Genomic DNA, 15,432 nt, shown 5'->3' with positions numbered 1-15,432 from the left:
CGTCACCCATTCCCAGCCCTGGCAAACAGAAGCTACAGGCACCATTCCTGCCCATCGTGGCTAACAGCCGTTAATGGACTGATCCTCCATGAATGTATCTGGCTCTTTTGTGAACCCTGTTAAAGTCCTGGCCTTCACAACATCCTCTGGCAAGGAGTTCCACAGGTTGACAGTGTGTTGTGTGAAGAAATACTACCTTGTGTTTGTTTTAAACCTGCTGCCTTTTTCATAAGGTGATCCCTAGTTCTTGTGTTATGGGAAGGAGTAAATAACTCTTCATTATTCACTTTGCCCCCCCACCCATGGTTTTACACACCTCTCCCATAGCCCTCTGCAGTCATTTCTTTTCCAGGCTGAAAAGTCCCCATCTTGTTAATCTCTCCTCACATCCAGCCTGCTCGTTTGCTTTCTGCATCCCTAGACCACCCCAGCAATTTCAATTGCACAACGAATCCTTCTGCACGTCCTACCCTTAACTCATGTGTTTCATTGTTGTGTGCTGGCCCATTCCACCCCAGAGGTGGCTGCATTTCAGGGCTGGGTGACTCAATTCCTCCCCGCAGCTGGCACAGCGCTGTGCTTTGGGCTAAAAGGAGCTGAATAAACTTCGGTCACTACTAGCAGGATGAACAGGGAGCTGCACGAGAGGCAACTGCCTTCCATGGGGTGTTGAAACCCCGGTGACTTGTCTGCCAGTTAACACATCCGTACGTGCTCTGTGGACACAAGGCTCTGCGGCTTATTGCAGCCTCAGGGGCCAGACTGCCAGGCCTGCACCCAAGACTTCGTGCTACCTGGTCCCTACTGTTACCCAAACACGATCTCCCCTGGGTGCTCTGCACGCCCCTACAATACAAGAGTGCAAGAGCCGCCACACAGGGCCAGACCAGCCGCCCAGGATCCTGTCTCTGACTGTGGCCAGTGTTGGAGCTAAGGGAGAGTAGAGAGACCAGGGTAATTGCACCCCTCTCCTCCCCTCCTGCCTTCTGGCAGCTGGCGGTTTAGGGTCACCCCGAGTGAGCACAGAGTTGCATCCCTGCCCACCTGGGTGGAGAGCCATGGATGGACCTATCTGTCAGGGACTTAGCTTGGGGGTTTTAAAATCGTTATATTTTTGGCCTTCAGAACACCCCTTGGCGAGGAGTTCCACAGGTCGGCTGTATGTTGTGTGACAAAGCACTTCTTGTTGCCAGTTAGCCAACACATGCTGTGACGGCGCGTCGGGAACCCCCCAATCCCGTAGCAGCAAGATGAGACTCCGCCAGCCAGTAGAACGGGGGGTTTATTGCTTCTCCAGGACACAGCCCAGCACAGATGTGATGTGGACACAGGAGTCAGGGCCAGGCAGCCTCAGACCCCTTGGGGCAGGGATCCACCCCCCCCCCCCCAACCCCCAGTACTCAGCTTAGTCTCTTCTCTCTGTCTTTTTCCAGACAAGACTGCCCAGCTCCCAGGCCCTGCCCCCAGCCAGGTGCCGTCTCCGCCTCCCTTCCTTTGTCTCTCCCCCTGGGACGAGCCTTGTTCTCTGCTCAGGCTGGGCCAACGCACACGTGGGTGAGTCAGTGGGACCCCAGGGTACAGAGCAGACAGGCCCCCCCACGTCACACGCCCCAGCCACGCCAACTCCACCAGCGGGCCCTGGTGCTGGCTCAGCAGGGGAGGCTGCCGGTGCCGCAATGGCCTGAGCCGAGGAGCAAGACCCAGCAGTGCCCGGGCGCTGCCCCGCTCAGACTTGCAGCCCCCGGGGTTCATGGATCCGTGGGGAGGCTCCCAGGGTCTCCGCTGCCATTCGAAAACCTTCCCGGCTTTCGCAGACGTGTGACCCACAAACCCACCCACACGCCTGAACTGCCATCGCCGGAGTGAAACGTCTCCTGGCAGCACAGAGCTTAACGCCTCTCGCCAGCACTGCCCGCGGGGGGACGCTGGGGAAGGCTCGGGAGGGAGCCGGCCCTGTTCTCCGGCAGTGCCAGAGCGCACCGGCTCATGCCGGGCAGGGCTTCCCAGGGACCCCGTCTGAGCCAGCTGGCTCTTCCCAGCGCCGGGCCATCGGCTGCAGGTGGGCGGGGGGGGGACGGCAGGCAAGTCAGCTGGGACCCACTTGTGCCCGGAGCTGGGCCCATTCTGTGTGCTTGCAACTCCAGCTCCCCCAGCAACCCCCCCCTCAGGCTGGGAGCTGCCATCGGCCTGCGCCAGGCACCCCGGCCTTGGCCAAATAACCATTCCTGGAGGGGCTCAGCCGTTTGCCCACGGCAGAGGGGAAGCAAGGCCCAGAGAGGGGCCATGACGCCCCAGCTCACCCCACGATGGGGAGCCGAGGACCCAGGAGTCCTGCTACCCGCTGCAGGGCCCAGCCCCCGGAGCCTGCTGCGGAGCCGGGTCCCGAGGGAGGCTGCTCAGACCCCGCTGCAGGCGGCTGGCGCATTCAGCGGCGCTGGCCCAGCGGCCCCTCTGCAGTCGGGCGACGCCAACCCCTTCGGCCCTGGGCGTGCCCGGCCACGGGCACCCCCCGCGCCAGCCCAGAGGAACGGGACCTGCCCGTGGAAGCTAGAAGCTGGGCTGTGGAGGTTCTAGCACTTGCGCCTCGGCAGCGCCCGGAGGCCCATCGAGATCGGGGCCCCCGTGCCGGGTGCAGGACGGACTCGCAGGCAGCACGAGCAAGGCGGAGACAGGCCGGTGCTGGCAGAGGGGCCTACGGGCGGTGATGCAGCAGCCCTACGCCCCCCGCCCGAGTCAGGCTGTCGATGCAGCTCCGTAGGGGGCAGCACGAGCCCCTGGGCCGAGTGCACCCAGTGCCTGAACAGACGGGCTGAGAGGGGAAACTGAGGCACAGAGCGGGGAGAGTCGGCGCCACAGCAGGCCAGAATGGAGCTGGAACCAAACCCAAGTCCCTATGTGGCACTCTAGCCACTGCGCTGCACTGCCTCTGCCCAGCTGGCAGCGGGACAGGGAGAGGGGGGGCTCACTCGCCCGGGGCCCCAGAGATACGTACGCCCGAGGGCCCTGAGAGACGGGCCCATGAGCAGGACACACCCAGGGCCCCGCGCCCAGCCGGCAATGCAGGCAAGGGAAGGCACAGCCTTCCCAAAACTGCCTTCAGGCCTGGCTGCTGGGACGGTTGGGGCTACAGCCCCAGCCCTCCATGTAGCCAAGAAGGACTGGGCTGGAGGTGGGCGGGGCTCGGCTCCAGGGGTGGGGCATCAGGCATAAGGGGCGGGGCTGAGGCTTGCCATCCCCCACCACCCATGTGGGCCCTATCCCACGGAAGCTGCCCCAGGCCGGCAGGGAGCAGACCCAGCGGCAGGCACGTGGCTCCCGGCGCACTGACCAGCCCCTGCCCTGAGGCAGCCGGGCCGCCTGAGCCAGGGTTCTCTCAACGCCAGGCCCACTTCCGGCCAGCACAGCCGGGCCTGGCTGGGAGCAGCTGGGCTGCGGGGATCCCCTGTGCCGGGGGGCTGGCCAGGCAGCGAGTGGCAGGAAGCAGCTGCCCCACGTGTGACATCAGCAGGCTGCTGCGCGAGAAGGGGCCGGCCCCTCCCTGTGGTTGGGTTTCCTGCCGAGGGACAGGTGTGCTCCTGGTCTCGCTGGGAGGGGAGCCCCCCAGGCGGGACCACGCCCAGAGTCCACATGGAGAGCCAGCGACGGGGGCAGCCCCAGTGCGGGCTCCTTGGGGGATCCCCGAAGGCCCAGAGGAGAGCAACAAACCGCGGCCAGGGCGGGAAGCGAGGCTCAAGGAAAGGGGCTTGTTTAGTCCAGGAGAGGGGAGGCCGAGGGGCAGGACAGGCAGCGATGGGCTTCAACTGCAGCCAGGGAGGTTGTGGCTGGACAGTAGGAAAAACTTCCTGCCCGCCAGGGCGGTGACACGACTCAGTTGCCAAGGAGGGTTGGGGCGTCTCCATCCCGGGAGACATTTAGGAGCAGGCTGGGCAGACACCTGCCAGGGACGGGCTGGATCAAGACAGCGTCCGTGGGCCGGGTCCGGCCCTTTGAGCAGCCCCCAGGCCACTCGAGACCCGAGGCCGGGGGAACGCGAAGTCTCCTCCCCCGCCAGGGGCGCGTGGCCCCAGAGGGAACCAGAGGGAGGCTGTTCAAAAGGGCTGGGAGTTCCCACGAGGTGCCGCGCGCCCTGGCAGGGCAGGGGGCAGGGACAAGGGCAGGTCCCCCTGACTTGGAGCAGCTCTGGGGGTGGGGGGGTCACTAGGCTTGGAAGGCTCGGGTTCCTGCTGAGGGCGGGAGTCCCAGGCTGCTCCCCAGCGGGTCGGCGTGGGGCAAGACCTGCATTAACCCCCCTTGGAGGCTGAAGGGCCCAGGTTTGCCATTGGACTCCCTGCAGGGACCCATCCTGCTCCCCGCCATGCCAGGCCCCTGCTCTCGGAGCTCCTGCCCCAGGGCCCCTCGACGGGCGTCCTGCAGCGCCGTGCCCCGGGGAGCGATCGCTGCGCTCCCTGCCCGGCCGAGCTCGCCTGCCAGCGCCGCAGGGAGCCAGCCAGGCCGAGGTGCAGCAAGCCTGGGCCCTGAGCGCAGCGTCAGCCAGAGCCACGGAGCCAGGCAGCCTGGCCAGAGGAGCAGCAAGCCTGAGCCCTGAGCGCAGCTGCAGCCAGAGCCACGGAGCCAGGCAGCCTGGCCAGAGGTGCAGCAAGCCTGGGCCCTGAGCGCAGCGTCAGCCAGAGCCACGGAGCCAGGCAGCCTGGCCAGAGGAGCAGCAAGCCTGGGCCCTGAGCGCAGGGTCAGCCAGAGCCACGGAGCCAGGCAGCCTGGCCAGAGGTGCAGCAAGCCTGGGCCCTGAGCGCAGCGTCAGCCAGAGCCACGGAGCCAGGCAGCCTGGCCAGAGGTGCAGCAAGCCTGGGCCCTGAGCGCAGCGTCAGCCAGAGCCACGGAGCCAGGCAGCCTGGCCAGAGGTGCAGCAAGCCTGGGCCCTGAGCGCAGGGTCAGCCAGAGCCACGGAGCCAGGCAGCCTGGCCAGAGGTGCAGCAAGCCTGGGCCCTGAGCGCAGCTGCAGCCAGAGCCACGGAGCCAGGCAGCCTGGCCAGAGGTGCAGCAAGCCTGGGCCCTGAGCGCAGCTGCAGCCAGAGCCACGGAGCCAGGCAGCCTGGCCAGAGGTGCAGCAAGCCTGGGCCCTGAACGCAGCTGCAGCCAGAGCCACGGAGCCAGGCAGCCTGGCCAGAGGTGCAGCAAGCCTGGGCCCTGAGCGCAGCGTCAGCCAGAGCCACAGAGCCAGGCAGCCTGGCCAGAGGTGCAGCAAGCCTGGGCCCTGAGCGCAGCGTCAGCCAGAGCCACGGAGCCAGGCAGCCTGGCCAGAGGTGCAGCAAGCCTGGGCCCTGAGCGCAGCGTCAGCCAGAGCCACAGAGCCAGGCAGCCTGGCCAGAGGTGCAGCAAGCCTGGGCCCTGAGCGCAGCGTCAGCCAGAGCCACGGAGCCAGGCAGCCTGGCCAGAGGAGCAGCAAGCCTGGGCCCTGAGCGCAGGGTCAGCCAGAGCCACGGAGCCAGGCAGCCTGGCCAGAGGAGCAGCAAGCCTGGGCCCTGAGCGCAGCGTCAGCCAGAGCCACGGAGCCAGGCAGCCTGGCCAGAGGAGCAGCAAGCCTGGGCCCTGAGCGCAGCTGCAGCCAGAGCCACGGAGCCAGGCAGCCTGGCCAGAGGAGCAGCAAGCCTGGGCCCTGAGCGCAGCGTCAGCCAGAGCCACGGAGCCAGGCAGCCTGGCCAGAGGAGCAGCAAGCCTGGGCCCTGAGCGCAGCTGCAGCCAGAGCCACGGAGCCAGGCAGCCTGGCCAGAGGAGCAGCAAGCCTGGGCCCTGAGCGCAGCTGCAGCCAGAGCCACGGAGCCAGGCAGCCTGGCCAGAGGAGCAGCAAGCCTGGGCCCTGAGCGCAGCGTCAGCCAGAGCCACGGAGCCAGGCAGCCTGGCCAGAGGAGCAGCAAGCCTGGGCCCTGAGCGCAGCGTCAGCCAGAGCCACGGAGCCAGGCAGCCTGGCCAGAGGTGCAGCAAGCCTGGGCCCTGAGCGCAGCGTCAGCCAGAGCCACGGAGCCAGGCAGCCTGGCCAGAGGTGCAGCAAGCCTGGGCCCTGAGCGCAGCTGCAGCCAGAGCCACGGAGCCAGGCAGCCTGGCCAGAGGTGCAGCAAGCCTGGGCCCTGAGCGCAGCTGCAGCCAGAGCCACGGAGCCAGGCAGCCTGGCCAGAGGTGCAGCAAGCCTGGGCCCTGAGCGCAGCTGCAGCCAGAGCCACGGAGCCAGGCAGCCTGGCCAGAGGTGCAGCAAGCCTGGGCCCTGAGCGCAGCTGCAGCCAGAGCCACGGAGCCAGGCAGCCTGGCCAGAGGTGCAGCAAGCCTGGGCCCTGAGCGCAGCTGCAGCCAGAGCCACGGAGCCAGGCAGCCTGGCCAGAGGTGCAGCAAGCCTGGGCCCTGAGCGCAGCTGCAGCCAGAGCCATGGAGCCAGGCAGCCTGGCCAGAGGTGCCCCACGGGGCAGCTGAGCCCCCGCCCCAGAGCTCGGCTGATGCATGGCGCAGGCAGATGCCGGCTTGCTCTTGGCCGGCTGCACCAGCGGCAGCACGACACAGGCGCAGGGACGGGGGAAGGGTCACATCTCCTGGGCCCACTAGGACCTTCCCAAGCCACGCAGAATACATGGCAGGCTCAAGAGCACGCACCTGCCACGGTGGCAGCATTGCCTAGTGGGTAGGGCCCTGGATGAGTCATCAGGAGACCTGGGTTCTGTTCCTGACTCAGATGCTGAGCTGCTGGCTGGGGACCAGCTCTTCAGGACCGCGCCTGTGCCTGCAGCCCCCAGCATGGGGGCCCTGAACTCACGGGGGCCTCTAGTAATAAAATGCCCCTGTAGCTGGGGCAGGACGGGGGGGGAACAGACCCCAGTTCCCCTCCAAACGTGGAATTTGTCCAGCACGATTCCCCCGGGGAAGGAGGACGGGTCCCTCCCCTGCACAGCAGCGCCGCTGGCAGGGGAAACGCAGCGCCCCACGGGGCTTCGCTTTGTGGCCGAGGCATCCCCGCCCCAAACTGCTGGCCCTGCGAGGACAGGGCCAGCCGCCCCAGGAACCGCCTGACTGCAGGGTGGAAGGCAGGGGCGGGGCTGGGGGAGAGGGCGGCGTGGAGCAGGGTGGGGCCACCCCCAGCTAGAGGGGACGGCGGTGCCTCTGGCCCCAGGGCAGTCGGTTTAGAGTCGGTACCGGCCAGAGTCCTGCCTGGGGCCCCAGGGTGCTGCACTTGGCCCGATGCAGCCTGCAGCTCAGGTGGGTTAGGCCCAAAGCTGCCCCCGGGGTAGGGGCGTCATGCCGAGCCAGGCAGCCCCCGGCCCAGGGGTTCCAAATGCCACGGACCCTGCCCCTGCTCTTGGATCAGGTCTCCCCGCCTGCAAGGCGAGGCTCCGGGACCTGGCTGCGAGCAGGCCTCCAGGCGTGGAGCATCCCCTCCCACGCCCAGCGCCAGCTCTGGGGGCGCCGCGTCCCCCCGAGGATCCTGACGCCAGCGTGAGACCGTCACGCACACGCCATCTGCTGAACTGCCAGAGGCTGCTCTGCGGACGGGGGACGGAGCCGCCAACGGCTGCTCCCAGCTCTGTTCTGAGAGCAAGCGGCTCTCTGGTTGACCAGCCTCCCAGACACCTGCCCACTCACTCCCCACACCCCCAGGGCTCCTGCAGCAGAGAAGGATCCTCCCTCCACCCCCCCCCCCCCCCCCGGATCAGGGCCTGGCTGCCCACACCCATAGGGGAGGGGGAGCTGCACGGATGAGGCAGGGACAGCGACTGGGGATGTCTGCAAACGGATTCACTGCCAGTGGGGGCGCTGGGGGCACGGCCAGGGCCGGGCCGTGGTGAGCAGGGCCTCCCCCCACCACCCCAGATCTTACAAAGGGGCAGGTCGTTGAACCTGTGCGCTCACTTCAGGGCTTGTAGGAGGGGCGGCCACAGAGCCCAGGCTGCAGCAAGCCGCTGACAAGGACCCGCCCCAAAGACTCTGCCCTGGCCAAGAGGGAAGGTCCTGGCATGGACTGATAACCAGTTAAACGACAGGGAAGGACGGGCCGGGGGCACCGCCAGCTCTCTGAATGCAGAGCGGTAACTAGCGGGTCCCCCAGGCGTCCGTGCTGGGCCCGGCCCCATCAACCTATCAATACAGGGCTGAACAGCCAGGCGGCAAACCTGGCAGAGGAGACCAAACTGCTCCAGATAGCGACGTGCAAAGCAAACTGGGAAGAGCTTCAGAAGGCTCCCACAAAACGAAGCCATCGGGCAACAAAACGGCAGATGAAATTCAGTGCTGATAAATGCAAAGGAAAGCCCATTGGAAAACCTAATCCCGACCGGACGTACGAGAACAGGAGCTACATGAGCGGTTACCCCGCGAGAGAGATCTTGGAGCCACTGTGGAGAGTTCTCTGCAACCATCCACTCAGGGCAGTGACAGTCAAAAGCAAACAACGGTAGGAATCATTTCAAAGGGACAGAGAATACATCAGAGAACATCTTACTGCCTCTGTGTAAATCTATGGGATGCCCACATCTCGGACACTGCCTGCCGATGTGGTTGCTCTTCTCAAAAAAGAGACACGGGAATTAGAAAAGGTTCAGAGGAGGCAACAAAAATGATTAGCGGTTTGGAACGGCTGCCATAGGAGGACAGAGATTAATAAAATGGGGCCTTTTCAGCGTAGGAAAGGGGAGACAAGGGGGGATAAGATCGAGGTCTATAAAATCATGACTGGTGTAGAATAACTGAATAAGGAAAAGTTATTTACTTGTCCCCACAACATAAGAAATTCATATTCAGTAGGTTTAAACAAACACAAGCAAGTTTTTTCTCTACACAGCGCATAGTCAACCTGTGGAACTCCTTGCCAGAGGATGTTGTAAAGGTCAGGACCATAACAGGGTTTACAAAAGAGCTGGCTACATTCATGGAGGACAGGTCCATCGGCCCTAAACCTGCTATTAGCCAGGATGGCAGGGATGGCCTGGCATCCTTAGCCTGCTTGCCAGAGGCTGGGCCCGGGTGACAAGGGAGGGGTCACTGGATGGCTCCCTGGTCTGTTCGCTCTCTCATTGGTCACTGGAGGCAGACAGGACACCGGGCTGGATGGATCTTTGGTCTGGCCCAGCCTGGCCGCTCTTCTGTTCATGGGCCCAACTGCTCAGCTGCAGAGCAGCCTCACAAAGGAACCCCAGGGATGGGTCAGCGACTGGCCCAGAGAAGAGGGTCGTTGCACATGGTGCCGGGTGCATCACACAGGCCAGCGATTCCTGCACCCGCCCAGGAGAAAGGCCCCAGCGATGTAAAGGCTGCAGGCCACAGAATCCTCCACCAGCTGTTCCAACAGCCAATCGCTGCCACTCTCAAGCAGCCAGCCCTGATTTCCAGTCAGATTTTCTCTCGCTCCAGCTGCCTGCCGGGCTAAAGGGCCCCTGGCGGCAGAAATCTGCCCCCTCCCAAGGCCCCACAGCCCCCGCTACAGCCCCCGTCCCCTCCCCGTGAAACCGGACAGATGGGGGCGATTTCTCTCCCTCGGCCGAGCGCTAGGTCTCTCCTCAGCAGTCTGCCAGCGCCCGTCGAAGGGCAGCCCAGCCCGGGGGCCAACACACCAAGGCACCTTCGCCTCCCCCCTTCCACGCCCACAGGCTGCTCTGTGCCTGCAAGGCGCCGCGCACGTGGGCCCTGGAGGAATACGCCGTTCCGGGAGGAGGAGATTTGCCAGCAGCGCCCACCCTTCCACGTAGACACGCCCTACGTGGCCAGTCTCCACCGCGCTTCACCGACCTCCAGCGCGTCCCATCAGCCCTTCGGCTTTGCCCCAATCGTCGATGCAGACAGAGGACGGCCATGCGCAAGGACGGGTCCCTGGGGGTGCCCGTGGGAGCGATGGCGGATGAGTCGCCATTAACCCCCCCCCGGTTGGGGGCTCCGGGGTGGCCGGCTTGCGCTGATTTTGTGCGGCGCTGACTCTGCAACTCGCAAGCGCTGCCCGGGTGCAGCTCCCGCTAGGACCTCACCCCCAGCGCAACCCAGCCCCAGCAGCCGCGCGGATCTACCCGGCCCGTGGGCCCTGCGCCGCCGCGCTACCCGCCCACTCGCGCTGCCGAGAGGGTTGGGAAAGTTCCAACGCAGATTTCGAAGGGCTGGGAGGGACGGAGAGAATTGCCCGGCCCCGACTCCTGCTTGGCAAGCCAACCCCCCTTGGGGCAGGCTCCCTGATGGTAAGCGGCCTGGGGGAGTCCATGGGAAGGAGGAAGAGAGATTGGGCCATCAGCCACGTTTCACAAGCGCCCATGTGACTGCAAGCAGGGCCTGCTGCAACTCCCTCCTGCAGGCAGCCCGGCTCCGGGGGCAGATCAAGGCAGGCGGTTCCAATGGTGCTTTGCCCCGGGTCTCAGTCGCCCGAGACAGCAGCCCCCTTCTTTGGGGGAACCAGAGGCAGACTTGCCCACAGCCGCCCAGCCCCGAACCCTGACTCTCAGTCCCCGACCGTAACCAGCCAACAGTGCTAGGAAACCATCCCCTTCCCCTTCTCCCGCCCTGCCACTGCCGAAGCAGCACACGCCCGACACCCCCACAGGACATCTCCTGAGCGTCGCACCCGCCTGTCTGCTGCTGTGTGTGGCCCAGGGGTAACAAGCCTGGGAGCCCAAGGGAGGCCGAGCTGCCGGCGCCCCCTTTGGGGCTGGTGGCAGGTCTCAGTCTGCTACTTCGGGGGTTTGTCTAAAGCCGTATGGACTCGTGTTGAGGTCCCAGGGCTGGGGATGAGTGAAGCTGGGGTCTGTTTTGCCTTCCTGAGTCTCAGTTTCCCCATCTGTAGCATGGGGGCAGGCTCCCTTGCAGCAGGGCGTCTGCTGCAGGTCCCTAACCGCTGGGAGCTGCACGTGGGGGGCGCTGGGCCACGGCTCTGTCCTGGCTTGTGCAGGCCGGCAAACCTGAGCTGTGCACTTGCCACTGGGCTCACGGCACCGCACGGCTGCTCCTCCTCCCCCGTCCTCGGGAGGGGGAGCAGATGTGGCCTCTAAATCTGGTCAGAACAGGACCCTGCTGAGCTCAGAGCAGCGGCCCAGGCTCCCTGGGCCAGACTGGCCTGCGGGGGCGGGACTAGAGGATCAGAACCCCCCCCCCCCCGGAGTCCATGGCTGCGCAGGGCGAGTAGGGAAATCGGCACAGAGCAAAGGGGAAGGCGCCCGCCGCACGCTAGGCCTGGTTAACTGACAGGAAGCGAAGGGCCGTGGCGACGGCTGCACCGCAGAGCGACGGAAGCTCGGGAGGGGATCATCTGACTGTGTGTGTGGAGGGTGCCAGGGCTGTTCGGATGATACAAGGCCACTGAGGCGAGGGGCCCGCAGCACCACACAAAACTCACAGCCCTGCTGCAAGGGAGCCTGCCCCCATGCTACAGATGGGGAAACTGAGACTCAGGAAGGCAAAACAGACCCCAGCTTCACTCATCCCCAGCCCTGGGACCTCAACATGAGTCCATACGGCTTTAGACAAACCCCCGAAGGAGCAGACCGAGACCTGCCACCAGCCCCAAAGGGGGCGCCGGCAGCTCGGCCTCCCTTGGGCTCCCAGGCTTGTTACCCCTGGGCCACACACAGCAGCAGACAGGCGGGTGAGACGCTCAGGAGAGTCGGGACCAGGCCCAGGAGCAAGGCCACGAAGGCCACAGGAGCCACAGGAAAAAACGCACAAACTGGCTCCCCAAATGGGCAAAAGGGGTCAATGCAATTCAGAAAGCGTTGCAATTACAGGCAAGAGCGGTGGCAAGGGGCGGGTGGGGGCGGGTCTCGAACAGGGAATTTCAGACTCCAATCTGAGTAGCCTGGAGAGCAGGCGCAGGGAGGAGGTTTGACTGAGGTGCTGAAGGGTTCGAAGAGCACTAGTGCATGAAACTGGGCTGTTCCCCTCTGGTTTTGCTTGTCCCATAACTGGATATGGGCTAGGGGGCCATTCAATGAAATCAGAGGGCAACACATTAAAGCAGCATATAGAGAACTTGTGGAATTCCCTGCTGCAGGAATGTGAGGCTGGATTTAAAACAAGGACTGACCCCCAATACCAAAGGTGCACAGACGTGCAACGCGAGGACAGAAGCTGGTGGCTGCAGAGGTCCCGTAGGAACAGCTCTCGTGCTCTGGTTTGCAGCACCACACGCACACGCACACGCACAATTGGCTGCTGCCAAAGGCAGGATCCTGGCCGTGCTGGACCAATGGTGCACCCCGGCAAACAACAGTTTCCAAGACTCCTACATTCCAGGCTGCGCCAGGAGCGCTACGTCGGAGTCCGCATGGAACCTTCGCCTGGCTGCCTCCCAGAGCCCCAGCACTGACTCACGGTCCAAGCGGAAAGGCAAGAGAAGCCAGGTGCCCGAGTCTCACTGCTCCTGCCCGGGGTCCCCCAGCCAGCGCCCATCCATTCCACTGGACGCTGGGAGCCAGCCGCTCCGATGCAGGGGAGCACAGAGCTCTGCTTCCGGGCGCGAGGCGCGGGCCCAGCTGCCAGGCAGCCGAGGGAGCCGTCATGTTGCAGCAACACAGGAGCGAAAACTTATGGTGCCTGAGTGGCTGAGGGCAGGCACGCGGCTGGGTGGGCCTGGGGGCCCCTCGGAAGGGCCAGGATAGTCTTTGCTCTCACACACCCACGCACAGAACAACTTCTCCAGGCAGGCGGGCGGCTCCCCCTCCCCCCGAGAGAGAGGCTGAGAAGCGTCACCGCCCGCTTTGGGGAGGGGACCGGAAGGTCTGGGTGACCTTCTCTCTGCACACAGGGCTGGGGCCATCCCACCTGGGCTGAGACAGGGGCCAGGCCCCTGCGCTGCCCCCACCCCCACAGTGACCTGGACGCTGTGGGGCCTGCACCCTCTCTGCTCCTGGGGCCAAGTTGTCTTGCAGGCCAAAGGGAAGGTCACAGGCCCCCTGCTTGTGCCGCAGCCTCCGACAGGCTGGCAGCAAAAAGCCAGCTGCTGCCACTGTACGTTGCTCCCCACAGAGACCCACTAGGAACGCAGGGGCAGGCGGCACCTGGGGGCACGGGCATGGGGACACAGGAGGCAGGCAGGCAAGCTTAGGGACACAACGATGGGAAGGCGGGGGGGCAGGTCTGAGGGCATGCAGAGGGGCGGGTGGACCTGGGGGCACAGTAAGGGGCATGGGACCATGGCAATGGGGATGGGGGGGGCGGGCGGGCTCAGGAATATGGCAATAGGGTCGGGGGGGGGGGGGACCGGGGAATGCAGGTGGCCTTGGAGGCATGGCAAGGGGGGACACAGGGGGCAGGTGGCTTGGTGTGTGAGGATACAGGGGGCAGTTGGCCTGGCGTGCCCAGAGAGGGGGATGCAAGGGACATGGGGGGGCCCTGGGGCCATGGCGATGGGGACACAGGGGGCCCGGCATAGGGAATGGAGGGAGACGCAGGGGACACGTGGCCCTGGGGCCATGGCGATGAGGATGCAGGGAGCCCGGTGTGGGGCGGTGCAGGGAGCAGGTGGCCTGGTGTGCCCGGAGAGGGGGATGCAAGGGGATGCAGGGGACAGGTGGCCCTGTTGCCATGGCGAGGGGGATGCAGGGGACAGGGAGCCTGGCATGGGGGATGCAGGGAGACGCAGGGGACAGGTGGCCCTGGGGCCATGGCGAGGCGGACGCAGGTGGGGGGATACGGGGGCCGCGGGGGGCAGGGAGCCCGGCGTGGGAGATCCAGGGGGCCGCGGGGGGCAGGGAGCCCGGCCTGGGAGATCCAGGGGGCCGCGGGGGGCAGGGAGCCCGGCCTGGGAGATCCAGGGGGCCGCGGGGGGCAGGGAGCCCGGCCTGGGAGATCCAGGGGGCCGCGGGGGGCAGGGAGCCCGGCCTGGGAGATCCAGGGGGCCGCGGGGGGCAGGGAGCCCGGCCTGGGAGATCCAGGGGGCCGCGGGGGGCAGGGAGCCCGGCCTGGGAGATCCAGGGGGCCGCGGGGGGCAGGGAGCCCGGCCTGGGAGATCCAGGGGGCCGCGGGGGGCAGGGAGCCCGGCCTGGGAGATCCAGGGGGCCGCGGGGGGCAGGGAGCCCGGCCTGGGAGATCCAGGGGGCCGCGGGGGGCAGGGAGCCCGGCCTGGGAGATCCAGGGGGCCGCGGGGGGCAGGGAGCCCGGCCTGGGAGATCCAGGGGGCCGCGGGGGGCAGGGAGCCCGGCCTGGGAGATCCAGGGGGACGCGGGGGGCAGGGAGCCCGGCCTGGGAGATCCAGGGGGCCGCGGGGGGCAGGGAGCCCGGCCTGGGAGATCCAGGGGGCCGCGGGGGGCAGGGAGCCCGGCCTGGGAGATCCAGGGGGACGCGGGGGGCAGGGAGCCCGGCCTGGGAGATCCAGGGGGCCGCGGGGGGCAGGGAGCCCGGCCTGGGAGATCCAGGGGGCCGCGGGGGGCCGGGAGCCCGGCCTGGGGGATCCAGGGGGCCGCGGGGGGCCCGGGGGCCATGGCGAGGGCGCCGCGGGGGCCGGCCCCGGAGCTGTGACTTACCAGCACATGGCTGAATCTCGCCTCCAGCTCGCCCGCGCTGGGCATGGGCTGCTTCGGGGACGCGGGCTGCTTGGCCGGCAGAGCGGTGGCTGGCGGCTGCGTCTTCGCCTCCTTGGCCGGAGCCGGGTCCGCGCTGCCGGCGGCGTTGCCCATCCTGCTGCTCAAGCCCAGCCCCGGGAGCTGCTTCCAGGCGCCCAGAGCCAGGGTGCAGGCGCGGAACGGGCCCCGCGGGGGGCTCAGCGCGGCGCGGCCGGGCTCCGCGGCTCCATGGCGCGGGGCGCAGCGAGGCGCGGTCCGGGGCAGCTGCAGGCGGGTCCGCGCTGCGCTAGGCAGGAAGCGAAGCTGCAGCCGCCGCTATTTGTAACTTCGGGGCGCTGCCTGGAGCCGGGCGGGGCGGGGCGGGGCTGGGCGGGGCGCCCGGCTCCGGCCCCTCCCGGGATCCAGGGCGAGAGGCCGGGCCCAGGCACCTGCCGGCAGGAGCCGCCGGAGGCAGCGGGAACAGCGGCGGCGGCCGGCAGGGAAGGGATCCCGGGTCCCAAAGCCCGCAGCTCCCAGCCCGACTGCGGGGCGCGGCGAACGGGGATCCCGGCTGCGGAGCCGGGTCAGGCAGCGCCCGTGCCCGCCGGCCTGGTGCCGCCCGAGCGGGGAGGGGAGCGGCCCGTGGGCCGGGAGCTGAGGCCCAGCAATCTCATCGCATGCCCGCTCCGCTGCCCCTGCTGGCGCTGATGGCTCCGGGCGGGCGGCTGGGTCTTGGCCGGGGGCTTCGGCTGGTCTCAGGCGGCCAGAGGTCGGAGCTGCAGCCTCGGCCCAAGCGAGGCCCCCGCTGCTCCCCCCGTTAGCTGCCAGCACGTCCTGCCCGGGACCCTCCCTCGTCCTCGGGCCCCGGCCCCACTGCCCCGGGAAGGGCTCCGGGGGGCAGGTCGCAGGTAGCCGGCTCGGCGCTGCTGGCCCTTAGTGGCGCCCG

At 67.0% G+C, this 15,432-nt stretch overlaps 1 protein-coding gene across 1 annotated transcript in view; it reads right to left on the bottom strand.

Moving 5' to 3' along the window:
* FMNL1 (formin like 1) overlaps nt 1-14,802 on the bottom strand; it is a 50,652-nt gene extending 35,850 nt beyond the window's left edge. Inside the window, 1 exon segment of the mRNA XM_075911473.1 lies at nt 14,469-14,802. Within this exon segment, the coding sequence (XP_075767588.1) occupies nt 14,469-14,621 (153 nt within the window). The 5' untranslated portion in view covers nt 14,622-14,802.
* Between the last annotated feature and the right edge of the window lie 630 nt (nt 14,803-15,432).

The sequence above is a fragment of the Pelodiscus sinensis genome, chromosome 29 (genome assembly GCF_049634645.1).
Source record: "Pelodiscus sinensis isolate JC-2024 chromosome 29, ASM4963464v1, whole genome shotgun sequence".
In the NCBI taxonomy this organism is placed as follows: Eukaryota; Metazoa; Chordata; order Testudines; family Trionychidae; genus Pelodiscus; species Pelodiscus sinensis.
This window is presented reverse-complemented; position numbering and strand designations above follow the sequence as displayed.